The sequence below is a fragment of the Leopardus geoffroyi genome, chromosome A2 (assembly GCF_018350155.1).
Source record: "Leopardus geoffroyi isolate Oge1 chromosome A2, O.geoffroyi_Oge1_pat1.0, whole genome shotgun sequence".
Classification (NCBI taxonomy): domain Eukaryota; kingdom Metazoa; phylum Chordata; class Mammalia; order Carnivora; family Felidae; genus Leopardus; species Leopardus geoffroyi.
Genome location: NC_059331.1, coordinates 157,011,376 through 157,034,390, shown reverse-complemented (window position 1 = coordinate 157,034,390; position 23,015 = coordinate 157,011,376). Strand labels below are relative to the sequence as shown.

Genomic DNA, 23,015 nt, shown 5'->3' with positions numbered 1-23,015 from the left:
GAGCCGCGGCAGAATGGGAGATGAAGGGGACATTTCTCCAGCCTGGGTGTTGGGGAAATAAGAGCTGGCTCTCAGTGGAGCCAGCCAGTGACTCCCTCATTCACCTCCCACCTTCGTCTACCCTCAACCACCCTCCACATCCAGACATAGACCTTCACTCATATGGTCTCTGCTCCTGACTGCCTTTCTTCTGTGAGGTTATAGCATTATAAGGTCCTATACTGTTTGCCCCCCACCTCCCCCCTGGCTCTCTCTGTCTCAGCCACGCTCAAGCGTGTTTCTCACGCTTCAGGTTTCTCTCTTCAGGTTTCTCCTTGCACGTGCCATGCTCCTTTCGTCCCTCGGAATCTTTTGTTACAGGCTATTTCCTCTGCCCCGAATGAATATATGTCCCTTTGTCTTATTCCTGGATCTCCACTCCATTCCTCACATGAAAATATATTCCAGGTACACTTATTCTTTCTTGTGAAACGTAAAATTGTCACTTTCCTGGAATAAATTAAGGAAAATACTTCTAGGCTTTCACTTAAGGAAGACTTTGTTTCGTGGAGACACCAAGAAAACTGTCATTTCAACTGCATTACATCAAACTCGCGTGCAGCAAAGCACCCCGTAAAAATGAAAACGTAAACTACAGATTAGGAAAAGACATGAGGAATGTGTACAGATGACGAGGAATCCGTGTGGAATTATACGTCCCCCAGAGCTGCCACGGAACAGGCCACGATGGTGCATGGACTTTCCACCGTGGCCCAGCGGGGCCGCAAGGGGCCCTGGGGGTGCCTGGGCCTCTAACTACTGATGGGGAGGCTCAGAGGCTATGGGTGGGAGAAGGGTACGTGGGGGAAGCTGGGGCTTGAGAAACACAGACAAGCTGACTTCCCAGTTCTGCCTCTTCTAGACCAGGAGACACGTGGGAAACCACTTAGCCTCCTCACCTCTTTTCATCTACAAAAAAGATAGAGGAGTATTTGATTTGGATGATCGTCACAAAGTGTTAAAACGTAGAATATATACAAAGGATCTAGCCCACGCTGAGGGCTCGGTTGCCCCTCCTATGCTGGAGTCACCCAGGACTTGACAAGCGCCTGGTGCTGCGGGGACAGATGTGGAAACGCTCAGTGCGCGTGCGTGCCTGTGAGCCTGGGTTCTGTGTGGCTCGTGCTCTGAGCTCAGGGGGATGCAGGAAAGGTCTTCGAAACGACTGAAAAGCTCCCTGGAAGGAGTGAACCCTGGGTGGAAGCCTGCGTGCTCTGTCGCTGTTGGAGCAAGCAGGGGGGTTTATGCACAGAAGGCTGGTGACTCTGCAGGGCTGTGCCAAGCTGCTGGCACAGAGATACACGGCCGAGTCCGTCGGCTCCAAGGAGCTCACATGCAGCTCAGAGGCGTAGTCGTGGAACTGTTGCCCTGAGAACCGATCCGGGAAGTTTCCTTTTGTTCTTTGTGTATACTCCAAAAACTCAAAGATGAGCTGGGGACCCTGATTCAGGGTCTGTTGATACCAAGATACGCTGGAGTGCCCAGAGATAGGGGAACATCCCAGCGTCCCTTGCTGTCCTCTTGCTTTGATCAGGTATCTTGGAGTTTGGGTGACTCCAGCCTCCACTGGCCCTGTGGGAAATGCAGACATAAAATGAGCATGGGAGAGAGCCTGATGGCTTACCCAGAAGGTAAAGCGGAGGATTCAGGAGTCAGCCAGCTCGGAAGACCGATGCTTGTCCTTGTTCACGGGACTCACCTGCTCCCAGCACACAAAGCATCACCCAGCAGAGGAGCCTGGAGCCCATGGCAGTGCCGTGGCTCTTGTGCTCAGGGTTCTGGTCCTGATGGGTAAGAGCTGAGCTCTCGGGTTCCCTTTTCCTGGCTGGAAGACGATTCTGTGATGGCACTGCCCTGTTGGCATCACCCCACGGACAGCGGGGCCCGGCACACCAGACTCCCCTCTCAGCCTACGGGCAGGAAGGCGGGCCCACGGGGCTGCGCTGATGTTTCTCTGAGGCTGGCCTCCTCTGATGCACCTGCTGACCACCCCTCCCCCCCCATCGACCCGCCCTCCCTACCCCACCTCTTCTCCGGCTGGAGCTCGCCCACCATCGCACCGGCTGGGGTGACGGGCTGTGAGTAAACTCTGTCCCCACCCTCCCTGTGTGTCCTCAAATCCCCTGTCAGATGTTAGGTTCGAACCAAGCTTTGTCTTTGCGTGTGCCTTTCCCCGACAGCATTCCTAGCCCCTCGTCCTGAGTAGCTGGTGCTGCAGAGTCACCACGATTCAGTCCATCTGATTGGATCCAGAGGGGCCTGGGTTGCCTATAAATTACTAGGAGTGAAGATTCCCCAGAAACCATTCTGTGACTTTACCGGCTTATAGCACAGGCTCAGCCACCCTGGGGTTTCTCACCCTCGAGGCAATCCCAGGTGTAATGTTCTGGGTAGTTTATGTTTATCCCTTCAGATCCACCCTGTCCTAAGAGGCTGACCTCTATGGATGATACTTACTGGGGTCCTTTCTTTTCGACCTTGCAGTTGGGTTGTGTGTGTGGGACATAACGGCAGGGGAGAAAAGGGGACGGGGTCACCGACTCTTTGCAAGATCTGTTCCCTCAGCTCCCTTCTCGGGGCTACGTCTCACAGTCAGTTCTTTTCCCTGCCAGAGGCCACAGCACCAACAGGCTTAGCCACGGCGCCTGAGTGTCCAGGGACCCACACGTGTCATTTCCTTGGGCCCAGTTGGCTCAGGGATTAAGAGCCACCCACTTACCCCAGTCCTAGGATGATGCTTCTGCCCTTACTAGTTTCCCTTAGCCCCGCCACACCTGTGTACTAATAGACATAACAAGGGAGAAGGAGGTCTGGAGACGGTATTTTGGCTTAAAAAAATAAAGCAACAAAAGCCCAAACATTCTGCAATTAGCTCTGCTGAGATACTCAGCAGAAGCGTAGAGAAACGTGAACATGAAAATGAACAGTGTGACTCGGGGACAAAGAATCCAGAGGCTTCAGGGAAGAATGACTATATTCCTCACCTACTCTCACCTAGGCAAGTTCAAGGCAGGCCAGTTTCTTCACGTAAGTGGTAGACAGCATGGTGCTCTGGGGAGATCCCTCTTCAGGACCCTCACTCTGACCCCCCCCCCACGGTTGTTGTCCTTCACGGGACAGTGCCCTTGGCTTTTGATTTAAACAGCAAGAAGGAAAGAAACGCAAATTTTAAGGTGAGTGAGAAAGGTTTGAAATATTAGACACATGTTAGATATTTGAAGGCTAACAAGAACACTGGAATCTCAAAGCAGGGATGCAAAGACAGGTAAGGTTATTAAGCAGTGATTTATCACGATACTGGTTCGTGCAGGTGTGTGGCTCATTAGGCTGGCACTCGGCTGTCGCTGTGAAAAAGGGAGATCAGTGCATGCCACGCTGGCTTGGTTTCTGCGATGTAAGGGCAATCTAAGAAGATCCTGGTGGGACAGTGAAGATGGTTTGTAAGGTTGTACCAAAAGAATGTAACATCATTGAACTTACCCTAGTGTGAGGTAATGAAACTTTGGAAGGACCCCAGGGAACAGGAAGGAAGCATGGATAGCAATGGATGGGAGATCCCCATAACGTCAAGGAACAAGAGGGATAAGAAGCTGTGGGCAGAGAGTGGGGTCATTACCTTGTGATTTTGGAGGTGGAGCATTTTCAGCTGATGACAGAGAACAAGGAATGGGGCAGCCACAGCAGAGCAGAGCAGGAAATAGAAAGGAGAGACTCGGGCCACCTGGGTGGTTCAGTTGGTTAAGGGCCCAACTCTTGATCTCACGGTTCATGGGATCAAGCCCCACATCAGGCTTTGCACTGATGATGTGGTGCCTGCTTGGATTCTCTCTCCCTCCCTCTCTGCCCCTCCCACGCTCATGTTCTCTCTCTCTCAGAATAAATAAATAAACCTCAAAAAAAAAAAAAAGAAGGAGGAAAAGACTCAACTTTGGGGTAGGCAAACATGTTTTAGACAGGATGCAAAGGGCACGAGATGGAAAAGTAAAAACATTACATAAATTTCTTTTTTAAATATGTTTTATTTTTAATTTTTTTAATGTTGTATTTTATTTTTGAGAAAGAGAGAGAGAGAGAGAGGGAGACAGATGACCCAAAGCAAGCTCCGTGCTGACAGCAGAAAGCCCGATGCAGGGCTTGAACTCACAAACCTTGAGATCATGACCTGAGCTGAAGTCAGACGCTTAACTAACTAAGCCACCCAGGTGTCCCAAAAGTAAAAAATTGTAAATGAGATTTTACAAACATGTAAAACTTGAGCTTATTGAGAGGCAACATCAGGCAAGCACAAGGCAAAGCCACTCCAGGAAGACAGACTCGGCATATTCAATGGTCAAAAGACTCCTATCTAGAACATAAAATATCTCCCACAAATCCATAGTATAAAAACCACCCAATGTTTTTTAAATGAACATATATAAAAGCAGGCACTTACAAAAGAAAATAGGAACATAGAAATGGCCCAAAAGCAAACGTCATTACTCAGTGGTGAAACGTAAACGAGATACCACTACATTCCCCACGGAATGGATAATAACAAAAAGGTGGAGGTCACCAAATGTTGGTGGGAATGTGGAGCCAGGGGACCCCCATCCCTCGGTAGTGTAAATTGGCCACTTTGGAAAACCGTTCAACTCTTTCTAATGAAGTCAAATGTGTATCCACCCTGCGAATCAGTAATTCGCTCTTTTGTCTCTACCTGAGGGAAATAAACGCGTTTATCCACAACTATTTGCCCAAGAATGTTCAGAACAACTTTACCCATAACAGCTGAAGACCGGTACAAGCCTGGTATCCAAGCAGAATAGAATGGAAAAACAAATCTCACTACATTTATACAATGGAATACCACACAGTAATAAGAAAGAAGAAACTGCTGATAAACACAACAACGTGAGTACATGTCAAAAATATTAATTTTTGAGAAAGATTAAAGCCGATTAAAAAAGAGCATTCATCATATGGTTCTATTTATGTAGCTGTCAACCTAAATAAAAAGGAAAACTGAGGCCAGAGCAAAATTGTCAAAAAGATGAGCTTGGGGAAACAGCAGAGGAAGTACGGCTCAGGACAGGAAGACTGAAGCAAGCTCCAGGGGAGTCCGCCGAGGGTTGAGGATGGGCTGTTCCCATGGGCAGGGGATGGGGAGAGGAGAGAGCTGAGTTAGGTCTGTTAGAATTGAAAACAAAGGGAGACCAGCTTTGAAAATACAGACAAAAACCAGTCCAGTCAGGCAAACAAAGCTCAATTCAGCTTCTTTTGCAAGACCAACATGACCTGGGTCATTTCTCGTTTATGCCTCTGGAGACCATAAGCAAAAATCTCCCGAGGGCGATATGAGGCAAGTCCTGACCAACTCCCTATTATTAAGAAAATTCCAACATTAACAGTTTTCTATAAATGAGGCATTTGTGGGAAATCAGTCTCTCAGTCCTTACGTTTTGTTTTTCTGAGGGTTCACATGCATGAGATTTTTTCCATTTATATCCTCTGGCCCCATTTTAGATTGAAATTACTTCACATGAAGTTCAAGTATAGGCAAAACTATGGTGATAAACATCAGAAAAGTGGTTAGCTCTGGAAGAGAAATTGATGGGGAATGAGCGTGAGGAAACTTTTCTTGGGTGACGGAAATGTTCTTTATCTTGATTTTGGTCAAGGTCGCACTGGTGTATACATTCGTCCAAATTTACCAAGCTGTACCTGTATCATGTGTTAATTTCAGTATTTTACTCTCTCTTAATTATACTTTAATAAAGCGTTACTAAAGCATAAGTAAGTTTCATAAAAGGTGGGAGACCTACACAATTTTATGCTTGCATTCCACATAGTCTGATTTGGAAATAAATCACATGCAAATAAGAGAAGACAAGAGCACTCACATACATGAAATACTGAAAATGTTAGAAGTTCTCCAAGAATGAAATATATAAGCCTCCAAATTTGGCATCAAAATAAGCTTGACTCACAAGTTTGTTAAGAAACAGCTGAGGACCAATGGCTGAGATTTCGAGGGTCAAAAACTTAAAAAAATATCCTCCAACGCTTTAGAAATTCCACGAACCCTAACGTGCTGTAAGCCCCATAGTTTGGGGAATTGGCCATTTGTTAGTTTTGCCACCCAGCATTTCATTTCAGCTTTCAGCAGATTGTCCCATCGGTGAATTGATTTTTTTGCCAGGCAAGCAGCCTTCTCCCCTCTCTGTGAGCACGTCGTGGGTGAGCCTGCAGAAAATCACAGGTACAGTCACCTTGTTCAGAGTGGACAAGGGCAGTGCAGGACCACACCCTCCTGGGGTCTGCACTTCCTGTAAAGCCCAACCATGGACTGCCCACTGTTGGGAGTTAATGGATGCCAAGCCAGGCCACATCGTTCCTGGGTTCGGACTTTTACCTACAGGGACCCAAGGAGGGAAATGGACTGTGGGGAGAATAAAATGATTGCCCAATATCATTTTGTAATATTTTACAAGAAAAACCCTGAGGAGCTTGTGGATTTTAGTGTAAACCAAAGAGATGGTAAGAACTCGGTTCCTTCCTTAAGAATTCGAACCGTCCCGAGCCCCAGAAAGTTCAGAACACTAGGCGACAACCACAGACAGAAACTTAGTTTGTAGTCTCTTTGGCTGTAACGCTGCCGTTTAAAGCCTTTAACATTTCCCCTGAGCGGGAAATTTCCCCTTATGTGTTTTATAAATTGTTATTAACAATTTTTTTTTCCTCCAGAGAATTTTTGCAGGGTGTGCAGTGTTTTTGAAGCCTGAGATTTTATGTAGTAGTTTTAGATCTGGAGAATCCCAGACCATCCAGGGAGTTTCAACCTGCTTAGCTGCTTTCTGCTTTGTTCCTCTCCATTGAAAAGAAAGTGAAATATACATTTCATGTTAGATGCTACTGTTTCTGTGCTTGACTCAATTACCAGAACAGTCCAGATCGAGTGGAATAACATTAGGTGCTATTTGCTTCTACTTACACACCCCCCTCCTGTAGTGATGGACCTCAGTTCACACCAAGGGTCCCTGGAAGAAGGCCCCTCGGCCTGAGATCCCATCGCTGGGAAGTCAGGCGAAAGCCTCGAAAGCCTCGGTAAGGGCTGTTATTTCCCCTCTTGAGGCAAGGCCTCAGGCAGGAGTGTCCTTCATGCCTGCGGCTGAGCTTTTTGTGCAGAGAGCAGCTGGCCACGCAGTGCTGTGGACTCACTGCTGGCACAGAAGTACAGAGAGGTCTGGTTGGTGCCGGCAGCCTCCGGGTCAGAGAGAAATGCTCCTTCTTCCCTCGGGAGACCCTGTACCCCTTCTGGGACACCCCCTTTGACAGAGCTGCCCGCACCACTTGAATAATGGATCAGCTTCAGCCCCTGTCCTGGGTCTTGTCGATACCAGTGCATTGCAAAATGGTTCTCATCCTGAGTACATTCCAGGATCATCCTGGTTCCTGTTTGTATAATATGGTATCTTGGCGTCTGGGTGATTGCAGCATCCACGGGGCCTGCGGGAGAGGGAGACAGAGAGTCGAGGCAAGGCTGAAGGCGTGATCTGAATCTGCAAAGCAAAGGGAAAGGCTTGGAGCTGGGACTTGGCAAAATCATGGCTCGGGGTTCCAGCTGAGTCCAGAACCCACCTGCTCCCAGGAGACCAAGAGTCACACGAAAGAGGTTGAGGCTCATGGCAGGGGCCGGGTGAGAAGGGTGCTGTCCCAACTAAATGCTGTCATCCGCAGGACTGGGAGAGCGAGCTTGGAAGCTCTTCAGTGGACAAACGGGTCTGCCTGGGATGTCACCGCCTCCTACCTCTCCAACTCTGCCTGGCCCAGGGTCCCTTCTGACTTGGCTCAGGAGGGGTCAGCTACTCCTCACGTAGACGTTGCTTAGCAAGGCCTGCAGGGGCAACGGGGTGTGGCCGCGGTGCACTGAGTTTAGGGTGCACCCACCCCCTTGGTTTCCCATACTCCTCTGAGACAGTTGCTCCTCTGTCTGCACCTGCCCCTGACATCAAGCCTGCCTCATCCAAATCCTTCAACTGTGGAGCTCATTAAAGTTTAGAGGGACCTCCCACCTCTTCCATAGCTGTAGGTAGCCTAGCAATAATGGAAAACTTCAACATCTGCCAGGTATTGGATCCACGCCTGTTTTTCTTAACCCTCTCCCTCCCCAGGCTGCTCTCCCAGACTTTTCCGAGCCCCTCAGATCTCAGTGGCATCACAGTGCCATCTTGTGGCCAGTAACTGAAGTTGCATCATTGTTTCTTCTGCAAGGGCCCAAGGGATGCTGGGAAGTGTCTGCATAGTCAGCAGGGAGAATATTCCAGAAGTAGCGTCTTGCAAACTTTTTTAATAAAAACATTTTTTTAATGTTTATTTATTCCTGAGAGAGAGAGAGGGAGAGACAGAGCACGAGCGAGGGAGGGGCAGAGAGAGGGAGACACGAATGTGAAGCAGGCTCCAGGCTCCAAGCTGTCAGCTCAGAGCCCAACATGGGGCTTGAACCCATGAACTGTGAGATCATGACCTGAGCTGAAGTTGGACCCTCAACTGACTGAGCCAGCCAGGAACCCCAGTATCCTGCAAATTTTATGCTCAACTTTTTTAAACCCTAATCCCAACACCAATCCGAACCTTGACTCTACTCCTTTGAGATGCCATGCTTAACCTCCCACCCTCATTCTACTTAACTGCTGTCACACATCTGGCAGTGAGAGTCCAACCAAAATCTTCTCCCTTAAAACTATCTCCTGAGACGGAGAGGGACAAAATGGGAGGAATGGAAGAAAATAGTATTTAGTCTAAAATAGGAAGAAAAGTATGGGAGATGAAATATAAGAAGGCTCATTTATCTCTGTTACTAAAAGTAAACAAAAATGTCACTCTTCCACCACCAAGGGGGCAATCAACCAACCGTACCTCCAAAATACAGATCAGCTGAGGACTAGGAATATAACAAGACTACCTTCACAATGGGGTCCCGTGTGTGCAAATAAAAAGTAAAATTGTGGGGCGCCTGGGTGGCGCAGTCGGTTGAGCGTCCGACTTCAGCCAGGTCACGATCTCGCGATCTGTGAGTTCGAGCCCCGCGTCGGGCTCTGGGCTGATGGCTCGGAGCCTGGAGCCTGTTTCCGATTCTGTGTCTCCCTCTCTCTCTGCCCCTCCCCCATTCATGCTCTGTCTCTCTCTGTCCCAAAAATAAATAAACGTTGAAAAAAAAAATTTTTAAAAAGTAAAATTGAAATATAAGAAAAATATGGAACATCTTACAAGACAATAGGCAGTCACGGAGGATACAGCGTCTAGTGGGAAAATAAGGATGGACGGAATCAAGGTGAGCCAGGGACAGGCGACACTCAATGGAGAGCTTGTACAATGTGCGTGTCCTGATTTAGGCAGCAAGGAGGGAAGATGGGACTGCCAAGGTCACGTGGAGAATGGTGGCACAGTTGGAAACAGGGCCTGGGAAGGAAGTCTCTGGCATGGCCTTTCAAGGATAAGGGATTCCCAACTGGGCCCTAGCCTGGCTCACTTCCGGAGACACAGGGAAGCAGACTGAGCAGTGCTTTGCTGATGCCACATTAAAATAAGACCAGGATTGAGGTGCCCGGGTGGCTCAGATGGCTGAGCATTGGACTCTTCATTTCAGCTCAGGTCATGATCTCACGTTTTTGTGAGATCGAGCCCCGTGTCGGGATCTGCTCTGACGGTGTGGAGCCTGCTTGGGATTCTCTCTCCCTCTCTCTCTGCCCCTCCCCATTTGTATGCCCTTTCTCCCTCTCTCTCTCTCTTTCTCCCTCTTTCAAAATGAATAAAAATGAAAAAAAAAATAAGACCAGGAAAACTCTCTTCCAAGAACACCCATTCTCTGGGGAAACAAATCTGGTGTCCTGAGACACCACAGTTTCTGATAAGTGGATTTGAGATGATTGTAACCCTCTTAGCAGCTGTGAAAGGCTCAGGGCACCTCCATCATTTCTGAGTCTGTGACAGTCTATCCCAGACTCAGGGTCCTGGACTATCTCTTAAGACACCCAGAAACTCATGATCTATGATTCTATGAGCTCTGACCATGGCTTTTGACTTCATAGATACAAACCACAGCTTCACCGTCAGGCGAGCGGAAGATGTTATAACTGCATAATTATTTATATTTATAATGAGTAACATATCACGATATATAATGCAGTAAATAAAATAAGTAAAGAGCAAATAGGAGCATTATTATCAAGAAAATATCCTGTCTTCTTGAATCAAAGAATTCAAGGGAATCTTTTCAAATGAAAAGGCCAGTGCATCAAAGAAAACACTGCGTCTCTAAAAATTGGATTCACTCAGGGTGTCGAGGCGAGCCTGGGGAAGCTGTTCAAATGTGCTGCACTCTCAATACTAGGACCGCACATGTGGGAAAATGACGACAGAGAGAGAAAATGCGTGTCCAAACTGGGCAGAGGATGGGACGTCTTGTCGTTATGATCCTTCTTGTCCCATCACCACCACGAAAGCAGTAAAGACCTGGCTTCATACAGGAAGACAGACTTGCTCCTGTGTTGCTCAAGCTTCCAAAGTTTCAGGGACAGAGAGGCCTTAGAAGTAAGAATATGGGGGTGCCTGGGTGGCTCAGTCAATTGGGCGTCTGACTGTTGATTTCGGCTCGGATCGTGATCTCACAGCTTGTGGGTTCGAGCCCCACATTGGACCCTGTGCTGGCAGCCTGGGGCTTGCTTTGCATTCTGTCTCTCCCTCGTTCTCTGCCCCTCCATGGTCTCTCTCTCTCTTTCTCTCAAAATAAATAATTAATAATGAAAAAAAAAAAAGAAGTAAGAATATGTCAAGAATGACACAAACTTCCCAGATGGGACCACAAATGCAGAGAAGGAGGCACCGCCCACTACACGGAAAGCCTCGGGTCTTGCAGAAGGACCGCTGTGTCCCCGTTGTTCAGTCCTGGCCTTGGAGCCCGGAGCCAGCCCTGGGAGTCTTCCAACCCTATGGGCCATAATTATTTGATCCACCCTCATTTACATTCCCTTCAGGAGTTTAGTGTCTTTTTCTACCCAAGGACAGCTGAGAGCTCATATCCAAATCTACGTCTTGTGATTGGGGAACGATGAGTAGGGACAGCCTGTTTACGGTGTTCAGGTGCAGGGAGAGAGAAGTCTGAGGTTGGTGAAGAGGAAGGAGGTGGCTGTGCCCCACTGTGGTAGGGCTGCTGGCACAGAGGTACACAGCTGAGTCCCCCGGCTCCGCACGCTGGATCTGCAGAATGGAGTAGGACCCCTCGGACCTGTTCACTTGGAACCGATCGTTGCTGGGCATCCCTGAGGAGTCTACTTTGTCCTCGTTTTGGAAGGAAACGAGAAACTCCGGGCCTTGCCCCACGGCCTGTCGGTACCAGTAGAGGCCAGCATGACCAGAAATTGGGTCACACCTGAGGTCCACGTCCCGGCCCCTCTTTGTGACCTTGTGCCGGGGGGACTGGAGGACACCAGCTCCTGTGTGACCTGTGGAGACAAAATTGGGAACAGCGAGGAGGAAATCGACTGCAATCATTGCATGTATTTATCCCTCACGCTCACACACATGCGCTCACTCGGTTTTCTGAGGACTCACCTGCCCCCAGGAGACAGAGGGCCACGCAGCAGAGGAGTCTGGTGCCCATGGCAGGGTCAGGACAGGGCTAGGATGTTCGTCCCATCAGGTTCTCCTGAGCACGAGCGGAGGAGGAGGGAGGCCCCTCATCCACGCAAGGGAGTTCACTTAGTGACATCACCCTCTCTGTCCATCCCCTCAACCTCAGGGAGCAGGATTTATGTTGTAACATACTTGGATGACTAAATAAGTATTTGTAACCTCCTTTCTGTTTTTGAAATTTATATATTTTAGTTTTTTTTAATATTTATTTTTGAGAGAGAGAGAGACAGAGTGTGGGCAGGGGAGGGGCAGAGAGAGAGGGAGACACAGAGTCTGAAGCAGCTCAGCCTTCGATGTACGGTTGTCAGAGAAGTTTGTCTTTATGATACCAGTACTTTAAAACCGATTGAGAGAAAAGTCTGGAAAATCTAGAACAGAGATACACCAGCTGTGTCCACCATTCCCCTGGAAACAGGTGTGCCCAGAAAGGGCAGGCCACCCAGGGTGACCTTGAACAGGAGCATGAGTGGGCGTCAGCCATTGCAAGAAGGAAGGACTCATGCCCAGTGCAGAGGAAATAGCCCTGGATGTCCCTGAGATGGGAAGGGACATGGCAGAATTGAGGGCCTAGCAGTGTGGCCAGAGCCGAGGGCCAGCGAGCTGTGCGAGCTGGGCCCGGAGGCAGCTAGAGGACAGACCCAGCAGGGCCTTGTTGGGGCTGCCCCTATGGAAAGGCTGGGGGGAGCAGGGTCCCTACCCGGGCATCGGAGAGCAATGCACTGAGGTGCCAGGGGGAGACAAGGAGGGGGGCGTCTAGATAGATCTGATTTCATAACACATTGTTAATAACACATTGTGTTGTTTACCCAGTGCAAACAATTTCCATCCCGGAAGCATCAGACTTAGGCAGGGGGTAGAACAGTCAGAGCTGGGGAAGCACCTTCGCAGCCAGCCAGGCGGCTCAGAGCACAGACCAGAGGTGGAGACACGGCCGCCTGAGGTCTGGTCGGGTCCAGGCCAGGCTGTCAGTGCCTTGCAGACGGACCTCAGCCCACACCGAGGTTCACTCTGGGTGCTTGGGCCCCTCGGGGCTCTGGGGCTCGGGTCGGGGTGGGGGGCCGGGAGTGTGCCGAGGGCTCTGCTGAGTCCTGGGGCGCAGGCCCTCCCCCTGCCTTTTTTTGTGCAGAGAGGAGACAGCTGTGCAGCGCTGTGCAGTCACTGCTGGCACAGAAGTACACAGATGTCTGGGAGGGAGTTGCGGACGCCAGCGTGAGAGGGAAGTTCTTTGTATTTGACCTAGAGACGTTGTATCCGTTGGAGATTTCTCCTGTCTCGGTGGTACCAGCACTGACGGAGTAATGGATCAGCCGCAGCCCATGTCCAGGGTCTTGTCGATACCAGGACATGTAGTCGTGGTCCTTGTCCTGTTCACATCTCAGCGTCATGCTCTGTCCTGTCCCCAGGATCTGGAATCTGGGGGTCTGAGTGATGCCAGCATTCACGGGCCCTGTGGAGAAGGAGACAAAGCTGATGCCACAGACACCACAGAGAGGCCTAGAGCGGGGACCTTGAGATTTGCACTCAGGAAAGGGACGCTGCTCAGGACTCACCTGCCTGCAGGAGACCCAGGGCCACACAGCACAGGAGGCCGAGGCTCATGGCAGGGGCAGGGCAGACGGAGGGCTTTTCTGGGAATGTGTGCTGAGGGACGGGGAAGGAGGCTCTCGGGGGAGTCGTTCTGAGACGTCACTCTTCCTGCCTGGGCCGAGCCAACCCTCGCAGGGGGCCGCAGCCCTTCCCCAGAGGGTCAGATAAAAAGCTCCACGTACACGTGAACAGCTTAGGATGGGAAGAAAGGACTTGTCTGAACTGACACAAGCCTTCACTTTTTTGCGAAACAGTTTGTAACCTTATGTAATGTTTTCCTCCTGTGATAGAATTTTTCATCGATGCACTGGTTCTGTGTGTCTGCGTGTTTCTGTAGTGCTGAATTGGGGGAAAATCATTAAGGGCTTCCCGATGCCTTTTATGACTTGTGCGTCCCAACTCCTCCTCCAAGTATCCGTTTCCGCTTTGCTTAATTGACCAGCGTCCTGTTAACATCCTTCCAGCGACGGTTCTCCTGATACTGGGTTTCCAAACCTCAAGGGCCGGCTCATCAACTCTTGGGGAACCGTTTTGCTCTGTTTCTTACCGAGTCAGGACACCTGCCAAAGGTAGCAGAGCACCCGCCTCCCTCGTTTGGGCTGAGACAGCAGCAAGCAGAAACACATCGCACCTGTGAGTGACCTTTCCTCGTGGCAGGACGATGGCTACTCAGTGGTGCCGATGATGTGTTAGCACAGAGGTATTCACGTGTGTGAGGGACTGTGGGGAAGTGACCACCTCCAGGGTAAGTGAAAAATGCTCTGTTATTTTCATCTGAGACATGCATTCCACGGGGAATAGCTTCTTGTGGAGAACGGCTGGCATTAATTAAGTAATAAGGACAGCGGAGCTCAGAAACGATCGTGTTGCCCACAGTCCCCCACTTAGAAAGACCCCACACCCCGGCTTCAGTGCTCTGCTGTTGTGGTCTTCAAATTCTTAATAATATCTGAACCACGAGCTCTGCAAATTATGTAGCTGGTCCTGGGTATGTAATTTTGTGTTTCCTGTCTGTGGTCACCTTCCTGTCTGCTGGTTTCCCTTTAGCATGACCACATGTCTGGAGGCTCAGTGAATCAGCATCTCTGGGGCCTTGAGAAGGACACAGGCACTAAAGCTGGAACCCAAGGGGAGCCTGATGTTATAACCACAATGTCAAGCCTTGAATTGGGGCCATGCAAGCCCGTGAGCGGGTTTCGCGTCTGTGCCTGGGACGTCGCTGGTCCAGGAGACAGAAGAACACACAGTGCAGAATGGTGGCAGGCCAGAATGCAAAGGGGGATCCTCCAGTTGAATGCTTGTGTTTTGAGGGTTTGGCACTGGGTCCGGACAAAGGGGACCCTTCTTCCAACATGGAATGACCTCTCAACAAAGCCACAGTTGCCCGTGGTCTGCTCAGCCCCAGTACACAGTGTGTGAACATGAAACCCAGCTATGTATGCATCTGATAGGAACTCAAAATAATGTCCTTGGAGATGATGAATTTGTGTCAACACTCTATTATAAAATAATTTGAATGAAGGGACACATGAAAAAAGAAATGAATTCAAATGAGTAAGTACATTTTATAGAAACAGCTGCAAACAGCTAGAAAGAGCTTTTGGTGATCCTTTTATCAAACCATCTGTCTCCAGATAGAATTGTCCCTGACATGGATCAGGTATCTCACATGATTTCAAGCACTCCTTATCCATAGAACTTTCTAGAAGCACCTCACTCTCTTGAATATTTATCTGCGAATTATTGTAATGGGTAGAGACTTGAAATGTCCATTAAAAAGACGCCTAAGCAAAATTAATCTATAGCAATAGAAATCATATCACTAACTTGCCAGAGATGGAGAGAGGTGTTTGAAAGGAGCATGAGGGGACTTTCTGGGCGATAGAAATGTTCTGTATCTTAGTAGGGTGTGTATTACATGGGTACATACATATAAATTGCAAAAATAAATCATTGCTCTGTTCATTTAAAGTGTGGAATGCTTATTGTATATAATTCTTATGTCAATAAAGTTTATTTTAAAATGGCTGAGAAGGGATGTATGTTACATGCTCTAGATAATTTCAAAATGAATCATCAGGCATAAATATTATCATTTCTGTGACAGCTATAGGAGTTTTAGGTAAAATGTGTCCATATCTACCTTTGCACATAGGAAATGGTGGAAAAAGCTGTCAGGGATTAGCACAAGGAATCAATATATCCAGATTCTTATTATGTGCTAGGTACTTTGGCTTATTAAATTTTATTAGTGGTTAAAAAATATTTTTAAATGCTTATTTTTGAGAGAGAGAGAGAGAGAGAGAGAGAGACTGGAGGAAGGACAGAAAGAGAGGGAGACACAGAATCTGAAGCAGGCTCCAGGCTCTGAGCTGTCAGCACAGAGCTCGATGCAGGGCTCGAACTCACAAACCATCAGATGGTGACCTGAGCCAAAGTTGGATGCTTAAATGCCTGAGCCACCCAGGCACCCCTAAATCTTTTATACAAACCTAGAAGTTAGTATGATGGCTAATTTTATGTGTCAACTTGGCTGGGCCACAGGGTACACAGACACTTGGTGGAATATCATTCTGGGGGTTCCTGAGAGGGTGTTTTGGGATGTGGTTAACATTTACATAGGTAGATTTTAACATTAGGTGAGAGTAACATTTTAGACAGTAGAGTAAAGCAGATTGCCTTCCATAACATAGGTGGGCCTCATCCAACCAGCTGATGACCTGAGTAGAACATAAAGACTGATTCTACCCCAGGTAAGAGAGAATTGTCCAGCTGCTGGCCTGCGAATCGGAACATCAACTCTTCATGCTCAACAGCCTTTGAACTTGGACATCAGCTCCTCCTGGGTCTCCAGCACAACCAGCTCAGCTCGCAGATGTTGAACTTACTGGCCTCCCCAGTTGTGTGAGCTGATTCTCTGTAATAAATAAGTTACACACACACACACACACACACACACACACACACACACAGTCTGTTTTGTTTCTTTGGAGTACCCTGAGTGATGCTGATAGATATTATTAGTCTCATTTCCTACGTGAAAATTCTCAGCCCACCATGTCAAGAAGCTGGCTTCAGGTCTTGACGAGCGGCTTGTATTGGAGTTGGAATTAGAGCCAGGCACACACAGCGGCCTGCCGGAACTCTTTCCCACGCCCCTTTCTCCTGGGTAAACTGATCTCTGTCAACGATGTCATTAGAGCTACCCAGGCTGAGAAGAACAGGCAGCAGAATTCTGGCTTTGAGGGCAGATGTCCCCACGAATATGCGTGATAGCAGAGAGTTGTAAACAGCGCTCAGGAGGCAGTCAGACAGGGGTGGGGGATGGGGTGGGGGTGGGGGTTGAGTCCCACATCTGCCCCTCACCAGCTGATATTCAGTATGGTCAAGTTCTTTAACTTAAGGGCAAATCCCTTCATCTCTAAAATGAGAGCAGTCATTGCATTTGCCTCTTAGGCTTTTTTTTTTTTTTTCTCATCGTTAATTGAAATTTTGCAAATAAAGGACTTTTATTTGGCATGTAGTAGGTTGTCAGTAAGTAATAGTGTTATTTTCCTCTGTGAATCTCTCCTGCTGCAGAATTGAACCGTGGTTGTGCATTCACGTACCCAGCACTTGCAGTGTTGTGAGTCTCCTACACTCGGGTGACAGGTGAATCCAATAGAAATAGTCAAATATTTAAGACGAATATTATGCATTGAATACTGCAGATGCTAAAACTGTCAAAGACAAGAAACATACTGATTTTCATTTTGCATTTTATGTGATACGGTATCTTGTACAAAGCAAGGGACCCACAACTGTTTGGGTCTGTTCCTCTTCCCAGGAGGAGGTTGTGATGATCACATATAGATGCATGATCTTTCCTGTCCTGCTAATCTGGACCTGGGAAGGGAAGCCAGATCAGGGGACATTTCTGGGCAGGGGAGAACCACAGGTGTTGAGGAACAGAACTGAGTTTGATTTCTTGCTCTGAGACCCGGGAAAGCCACTTCTCCTCAGGTAAACGGGTAAAATAATACTTAACCTTGCATGATTTCTGTGAGCATTAAGACGTGTCACACACATAAACAGCAGAACGAGCGTCTGGGAGAGGCCTGTCTCTTTACCAGGACAAGAGCCCACTTCCTGAGCTGGGAGGGGGCGGATATTTTTGTACAGTAGGCTGTGGATCGTGCAGGGCTGTGTTAGGGCTGCTGGCACAGAGATAGAGGGCCGAATCCGTGAGCTCCAAGGAGTTCATGTTTAGCTCAGAGTGAGAGTCAGGGAACTGTTGAGCCGAGAATCGTTCCGGGAGGTTTCCTTTGCCTCTCTCTTCCCTGTTGTAATACTGAATGAGTAACTGGGGGCCCTGGCCCACGGCCTGTTGGTACCAGTACAAAGACAGGTGTCCAGAGATAGGGAAACAACTCAGCGTCACTTGCTGTCCTCTTGCCTTGACCAGGTGTCTTGGAGTTTGGGTGAGTCCGGAATCCACTGGGCCTGCGGGGGAGGAGGGAGAAAGCAGCCGAGGGCAGAGCTGGGGGGACGCCTCCTGCTGCGGCCATCATCAGCAAGCCTGTATTACTCAGGTGGCAAACGCATATCGGAGGCTTCCCCGCGGTGCCCAGGACTCACCTGCTCCCAGAAGACAAAGGGCCACGCAGCAGAGAAGCCTGGAGCCCATGGCAACACTGGGAAGCCAAGATATCATCCAGCTCAGGGGTGGGGGCCCCGGGGGTGAGCAGCCTAAAGCTTTGAACCTCCCATTTCCCTGAAAGGAGTATTTGCCTATGACGTCACCACTCCCACATCGCCACTCTGGTGACTCTGCAGGGCTGTGCCGAGCCCTGTGGCTCCGAGAAGTTCATGTGCAGATCAGAGAGACGGTCACCCAAATGTCGCACTGAGAGCTAATCTGGCAAGGGTCATTTTGCTCACTGTAACTCATCCTAATATGCAAAGGAGAGCTGGGACCTGACCCAGGGCCGGTGGGTAACAAGATCCACTGGGGTGCCCAGAGAGAGGGGAACATCTCAGTGTCACTTGCTGTCCACTTGCTTTGATCAGATGTCTTGAAGTTTGGGTGGCTCCAGCCTCCACTGGGCCTGTGAGGGAAGGACACAGGGGCTGGGGAACAAACACGAGAGGGAGCCCGATGGTGCCACGCACTTAGGTGCTGTCACGCTTAGAGGAGAGATGTCCTACCTGGACAAGGACACACTTGCTCCCAGGAGACAAAGGTCCACGTGGAGGCTGCAGCCCACAGCATGCAGCGGGGAGGGCAGAACCTGACAGGTTTCTCCCCGCTCAGAGTTCTGGGTCTCCGAGAGCTGAAGATCTGGGCATCCCTTCTCTGACTGGAGGTTAGGCAGTAATGTCACTGCTCCGATGTCATTATCCCTCCTGGTTCCCATGAGCCTCCCTTGCCAGGTCCCTGGCTACGCCGGTCCAGGAACTCTGCTTTGTTCCGCAAAGCCCCTCACATGAAGGGCAGGGCTGGGACGGTCTAGGCTAGCTGGGGTTAAGCCACAGGTGTGTCCACAGCTCCTCAGCTTTTCCTTTCAGGCGGGTGTTCCTCTACCTGTTCCTGCTAGGGCAAGGAGTCTGCCCCCTCCCAGCACCACACTGCACTTTTTTCCCCTTGCAAGCTCAGAGAGACTCCCTAATGACTGCCGAGCTGAAGGTTTGGCCCCCTGATGGGACTGCACAACCTCAAATTAGTGTTGATAGCATTAAGCCTTATAGTGGAAAAGAGCTCCAAGCAAGGCTTTCCTTAACCCTCCTGGTCCCAGATAGCTGGCTCTATGCCCCTGCTCTGCCCAGGCGACTTTTGGCATTCAGCGGTTCCACAGTGCCCCCATGTGGCCTACTGGGCAGTAATCAAGAGATTGCCTCTACCGTGATGTGAGTCCTGGGGTATGTTTAAATTAGAAGCTATTCTGGGGCACTTGGGTGGCTCAGTTGGTTAAACAGCCAACCTGGGCTCAGGTCATGATCTCACGGTTTGTGAGTTCAAGCCCCGCGTTGGGTGCTGGGCTGACAGCTCAGAGCCTGGAGCCTGCTTTGGTTTCTGTGTCTCTCTCTCTGCCCCTCCCCTGCTCATGCTCTGTCTCTGCCTCTTAACAAGAGGTAAAGGTTAATAAATTAGAAACTATTCCATCCTTTGTCTATTGCACTATTTTTGTTTTCTGCCCCCACCCCCAGCAGACCAAAAAAAAAAAAAAAAAAAAAAGACAAAAGACAGCCCTAACTACATTGTAATAAAAATAAAGGTGGCAGGAGGAAATGTTTTGGTTTTGAGAAAATTCCCAGTAAACCTAGCCTGAGTTAGATGGCGCTGCTTAAGGAGGAAGCGTGGCCGAGATCACCCAGAGACAGCCTGTGTCTGATTGCGGATGGAATGCCAAGGAGTTTGGGATGACGAATAATTAACTGACGTTGTTTTTGCTCTGCTGACCCCAGACAGCTCGCTCGAGGCAGACCATTCAGACAGGTCTCTTTGCAAGGTGTCTGCCGATCAGCTTTCCCCAAAATAAAGGAAGCAATACTCACTGTTACCCTACTGCTAGAGAATTTCTTTCTTTCTTTTTAAGATTTTATTTTTAAGTGATCTCTACACCCAATGTGGGAATCAAACCCACAACCCCGAGGTCAAGGGTCTCTTGCTCTACCTGCTGAGACAGCCAGGAGCTCCTGGAGAATTTATTTCTTCCTCTTCTAACCTTACTCTTGTAGAAACGCTATTTTTCCTCTGTTCATTGTTACCAGAATGCCCATTTCTCCACATATGATTGCATATGCGCATGTGATTAAATTTCTCTAAACTTTCTTCAATGCCCAAGTAGGAAATAAATATTCTAACCCTCTGTACAGAATGCTAGGAAGGAGAAGCAAGCCAGTCTGGATTAATGTACAGTAAAATATAAATAAATCAACAGGAATTTGGGAAAACAGAATCTGAGAAAGTTTAATCCCTAAACCAGTTAACATCCATCCACTTGCTACTTTCTTAGTTCACTGCCAGCATAAATTTCTTTAAACATTTACATTTGACCTAAGTGTTGCTACATTTTATTTATTTATGTATTTGTTTGTTTGTTTATTTATTTTTAAATGTTTATTCTTGAGAGAGAGAGAGACAGAGCGGGAGTGGGGGAGAGGCAGAGAGAGAGGGAGACACAGAATGTGAAGATTTCAGGCTCTGAGCTGTCAGCACAGAGCCAGATTTGGGGCTGGCACTTACAAACCGTGAGGTCATGACCTGAGCTGAAGTCAGACGCTTCACCGACTGAGCCACGCAGGCGCCCCAAGTGTTGCTAAATTTTAAATAGTGCAATTTGTAGAGGCGCCTGCGTGGCTCAGTCGGTTAAGTGGCTGACTCTCGATTTCCGCTCAAGTCACGATCTCACGGTTCGTGAGTTTGAGCCCCACATTGGGCTCTGTGCTGGCAGCACGGAGCCTGCTTGGGATTCTCTCTCCCTCTCTCTGCCCCTCCACTGCTCACTTGTGATAGATATCTCTCTCAAAATAAATAAATAAGAACACATTTTTAAAAGAATAGTGCAATGTATAAAGTGAATATGGACTAATCTATTGGACTAGTCCAATAGTCCAATAGTCTATGGACTATTCTAATCTATTTCTTGACTTTCTAAATCCATGGCAAAGCACCATGTCAGGTGCCACTGAGACGAGATCCTTGGTGCAGCTGCATCTGGCACTGACGGTCACCAGCTCCAGTGCCAATGAGCTATGACCAGGGACCCCTTCTCAGATGCCACCCAGAGGCGGAAAATCCCAGCCAGAGTGAATCTCCATGGATATAAACCAGATAAAATTATCTCAAGCCCAGATGGCAATGTTGTTTAACTGAACGCTTTTTATGAATTTTGTGCATATGAAATTCATTAAAACCTTTTATCAGAGCAGCTGATGCATCTTATGGAATTTCTGACGGTAGAAAGGGAGAAATTTCCACACCAATACATAGAAATATAAACTATTGGTATAAACCACACTAAGAAAATATATTTTCTGCTTTAAGGAATACCTGGCATGTTTTTATTCAATTAGATAAAATTCCTAGATTGTCAATCAATTCTTTTTTTTTTATTCTAATGTTTATTTATTTTTGCGAGAGAGAGGAGAGAGAGAGAGAGCGGGAGAGGAGCAGAGAGAGAGGGAGACACAAAATCCTAAGCAGGCTCCAGGCTCTGAGCTGTCAGCACAGAGCCTGATGCGGGGCCCGAACTCACAAACTGTGAGATCATGACCTGAGCTGAAGTTGGACGCTTAACCAACTGAGCCACCCAGGCGCCCCGCCAATCAATTCTTAATTATAAATAAAAACCAAACAGAATATAGAAGATTGCTTCAGAGATGCCTGAGACCCTATGATACATAGCCATTATATTTCAGACAAGAGAAGCCCAGCTGATATTCTAAAGATATATGAAATATGAAGCATTGGCTTCTGGATCCTTCTGGTATTGCAAACTGGCATCATCTCCTGCCTTCCCCCCCCCCCCCCAGAGGAACCTTGTGGGGCACAAAGCAAATAGAAATACTAGAGACTATCCAAAAACCAAGCGAATATTCTGGAAGGACTGAAGCCATTTTGGGCTGGACTCTAAAAGAAAGATAACCAACTGGACAATATATAGCCCCAGAAAGTGAATTATTAAACCATATGAACCAAGAATTTAAAGCAAGCATGACAAATATGAAGATGTGCAAAATAAACAGGAATGTAAAAGATGTTAGCACATAAGAACACATAGGGCCAACTTATTGGAGGTCTTAACAGCAGCATACCTCGCATATTTTACATCAGCATGTCCAAGTGTTTTATTATGGGGAAGAATGTTCATGTTACCTGATGTTCTAAGAGAAACCAATGCCTCATATAAACACTGAGAGTTTTTGTCCAATAGGAACTAATATTATTTTCCTAAAGTAATGACTCATCATCAGGGTTGGTTTTTTTTTCTGTTTTTATAAAAATAAGATTTTGGCTAATACATTTATAATCCAGATAAGACCTGGGAAATTCTCTCTTCTGGAAAAACTAGGAGGAATTTCCTAGAGCTTATAAATTGCCTAGGGCTTCTAAAAGCTATAGAAATCCAAAACACTTCCCGAGATTTCTGACCATTCCCATGGACGACTGTTTTCTTCTGGTCTTCTCTAACCTTGACTATAAAGCAGAGGTCTTTTTTACTCCTTCAACAAAATCATGCACATGAAACATTGGAGAGTTTAGTAGAAGCTGATGAAGATTTGGGGAGGGCTGCAAAGGAATCACGTGAGGCAGAACACTGATTTTCACCACTTCCGTCCCATCCTTAATCGTGATGGCCCCTTCCAAGACTTTCCAGGGTCTTGCACCTTCTACGTGCATGATACATGTTTTCTAACTTTTAATTCACCGTGTTTTTTACTTTTATTGCGGTGATAAAATATATATACCGTAAAACTTACCATTTTCAAGTCTACAGCTCAGTGGCATTAACTATGTCGACATTGTTGCACAGCTGTCCCCACCATCCCTCCCTAGAAATTTTTCATCTCCCCCAATTGAAACTCTGTATCCATTAAACACTCACTCCCACCCCTCCCCCACTCCGGGTCAGGACCCACCATCGTACCTTCTGTCTCTATGAATCTGGCCCCGCCCCCCGCCAGATACCTCATAAGTGGAATCATACACTACGTGTCCTTTTGTGACTGGCTTATGT

At 48.1% G+C, this 23,015-nt stretch overlaps 3 long non-coding RNA genes and 2 gene segments (V, D, J or C); 2 read left to right on the top strand and 3 right to left on the bottom strand.

The window, feature by feature from the left end:
• Positions 1 to 4,767: 4,767 nt before the first annotated feature.
• Positions 4,768 to 8,429, bottom strand: LOC123607010. The gene is made up of 2 exons (XR_006716607.1): positions 7,657 to 8,429; positions 4,768 to 7,524 (listed from the first exon to the last, which is right to left on the bottom strand). It is a non-coding gene; the product is annotated as an uncharacterized LOC123607010 (long non-coding RNA).
• Positions 8,430 to 10,750: 2,321 nt separating this feature from the next.
• Positions 10,751 to 11,794, bottom strand: LOC123606999. The segment is given in 2 exon segments: positions 10,751 to 11,519; positions 11,629 to 11,794. Coding segments are annotated over 2 exon segments (513 nt in total).
• A 651-nt stretch (positions 11,795 to 12,445) lies between these two features.
• LOC123607000 lies at positions 12,446 to 13,349 on the bottom strand. The segment is given in 2 exon segments: positions 12,446 to 13,156; positions 13,260 to 13,349. Coding segments are annotated over 2 exon segments (510 nt in total).
• A 583-nt stretch (positions 13,350 to 13,932) lies between these two features.
• Positions 13,933 to 15,241, top strand: LOC123607005. Its single transcript, XR_006716600.1, has 2 exons — positions 13,933 to 14,041; positions 14,344 to 15,241. It is a non-coding gene; the product is annotated as an uncharacterized LOC123607005 (long non-coding RNA).
• A 1,402-nt stretch (positions 15,242 to 16,643) lies between these two features.
• On the top strand, positions 16,644 to 19,437 carry LOC123607008. 2 transcript variants are annotated; one of them, XR_006716604.1, is made up of 2 exons: positions 16,644 to 17,298; positions 17,868 to 19,437. It is a non-coding gene; the product is annotated as an uncharacterized LOC123607008 (long non-coding RNA). The 2 variants fall into 2 exon arrangements; XR_006716605.1 differs by lacking the exon at positions 16,644 to 17,298 and adding an exon at positions 17,642 to 17,756.
• Positions 19,438 to 23,015: the final 3,578 nt, after the last annotated feature.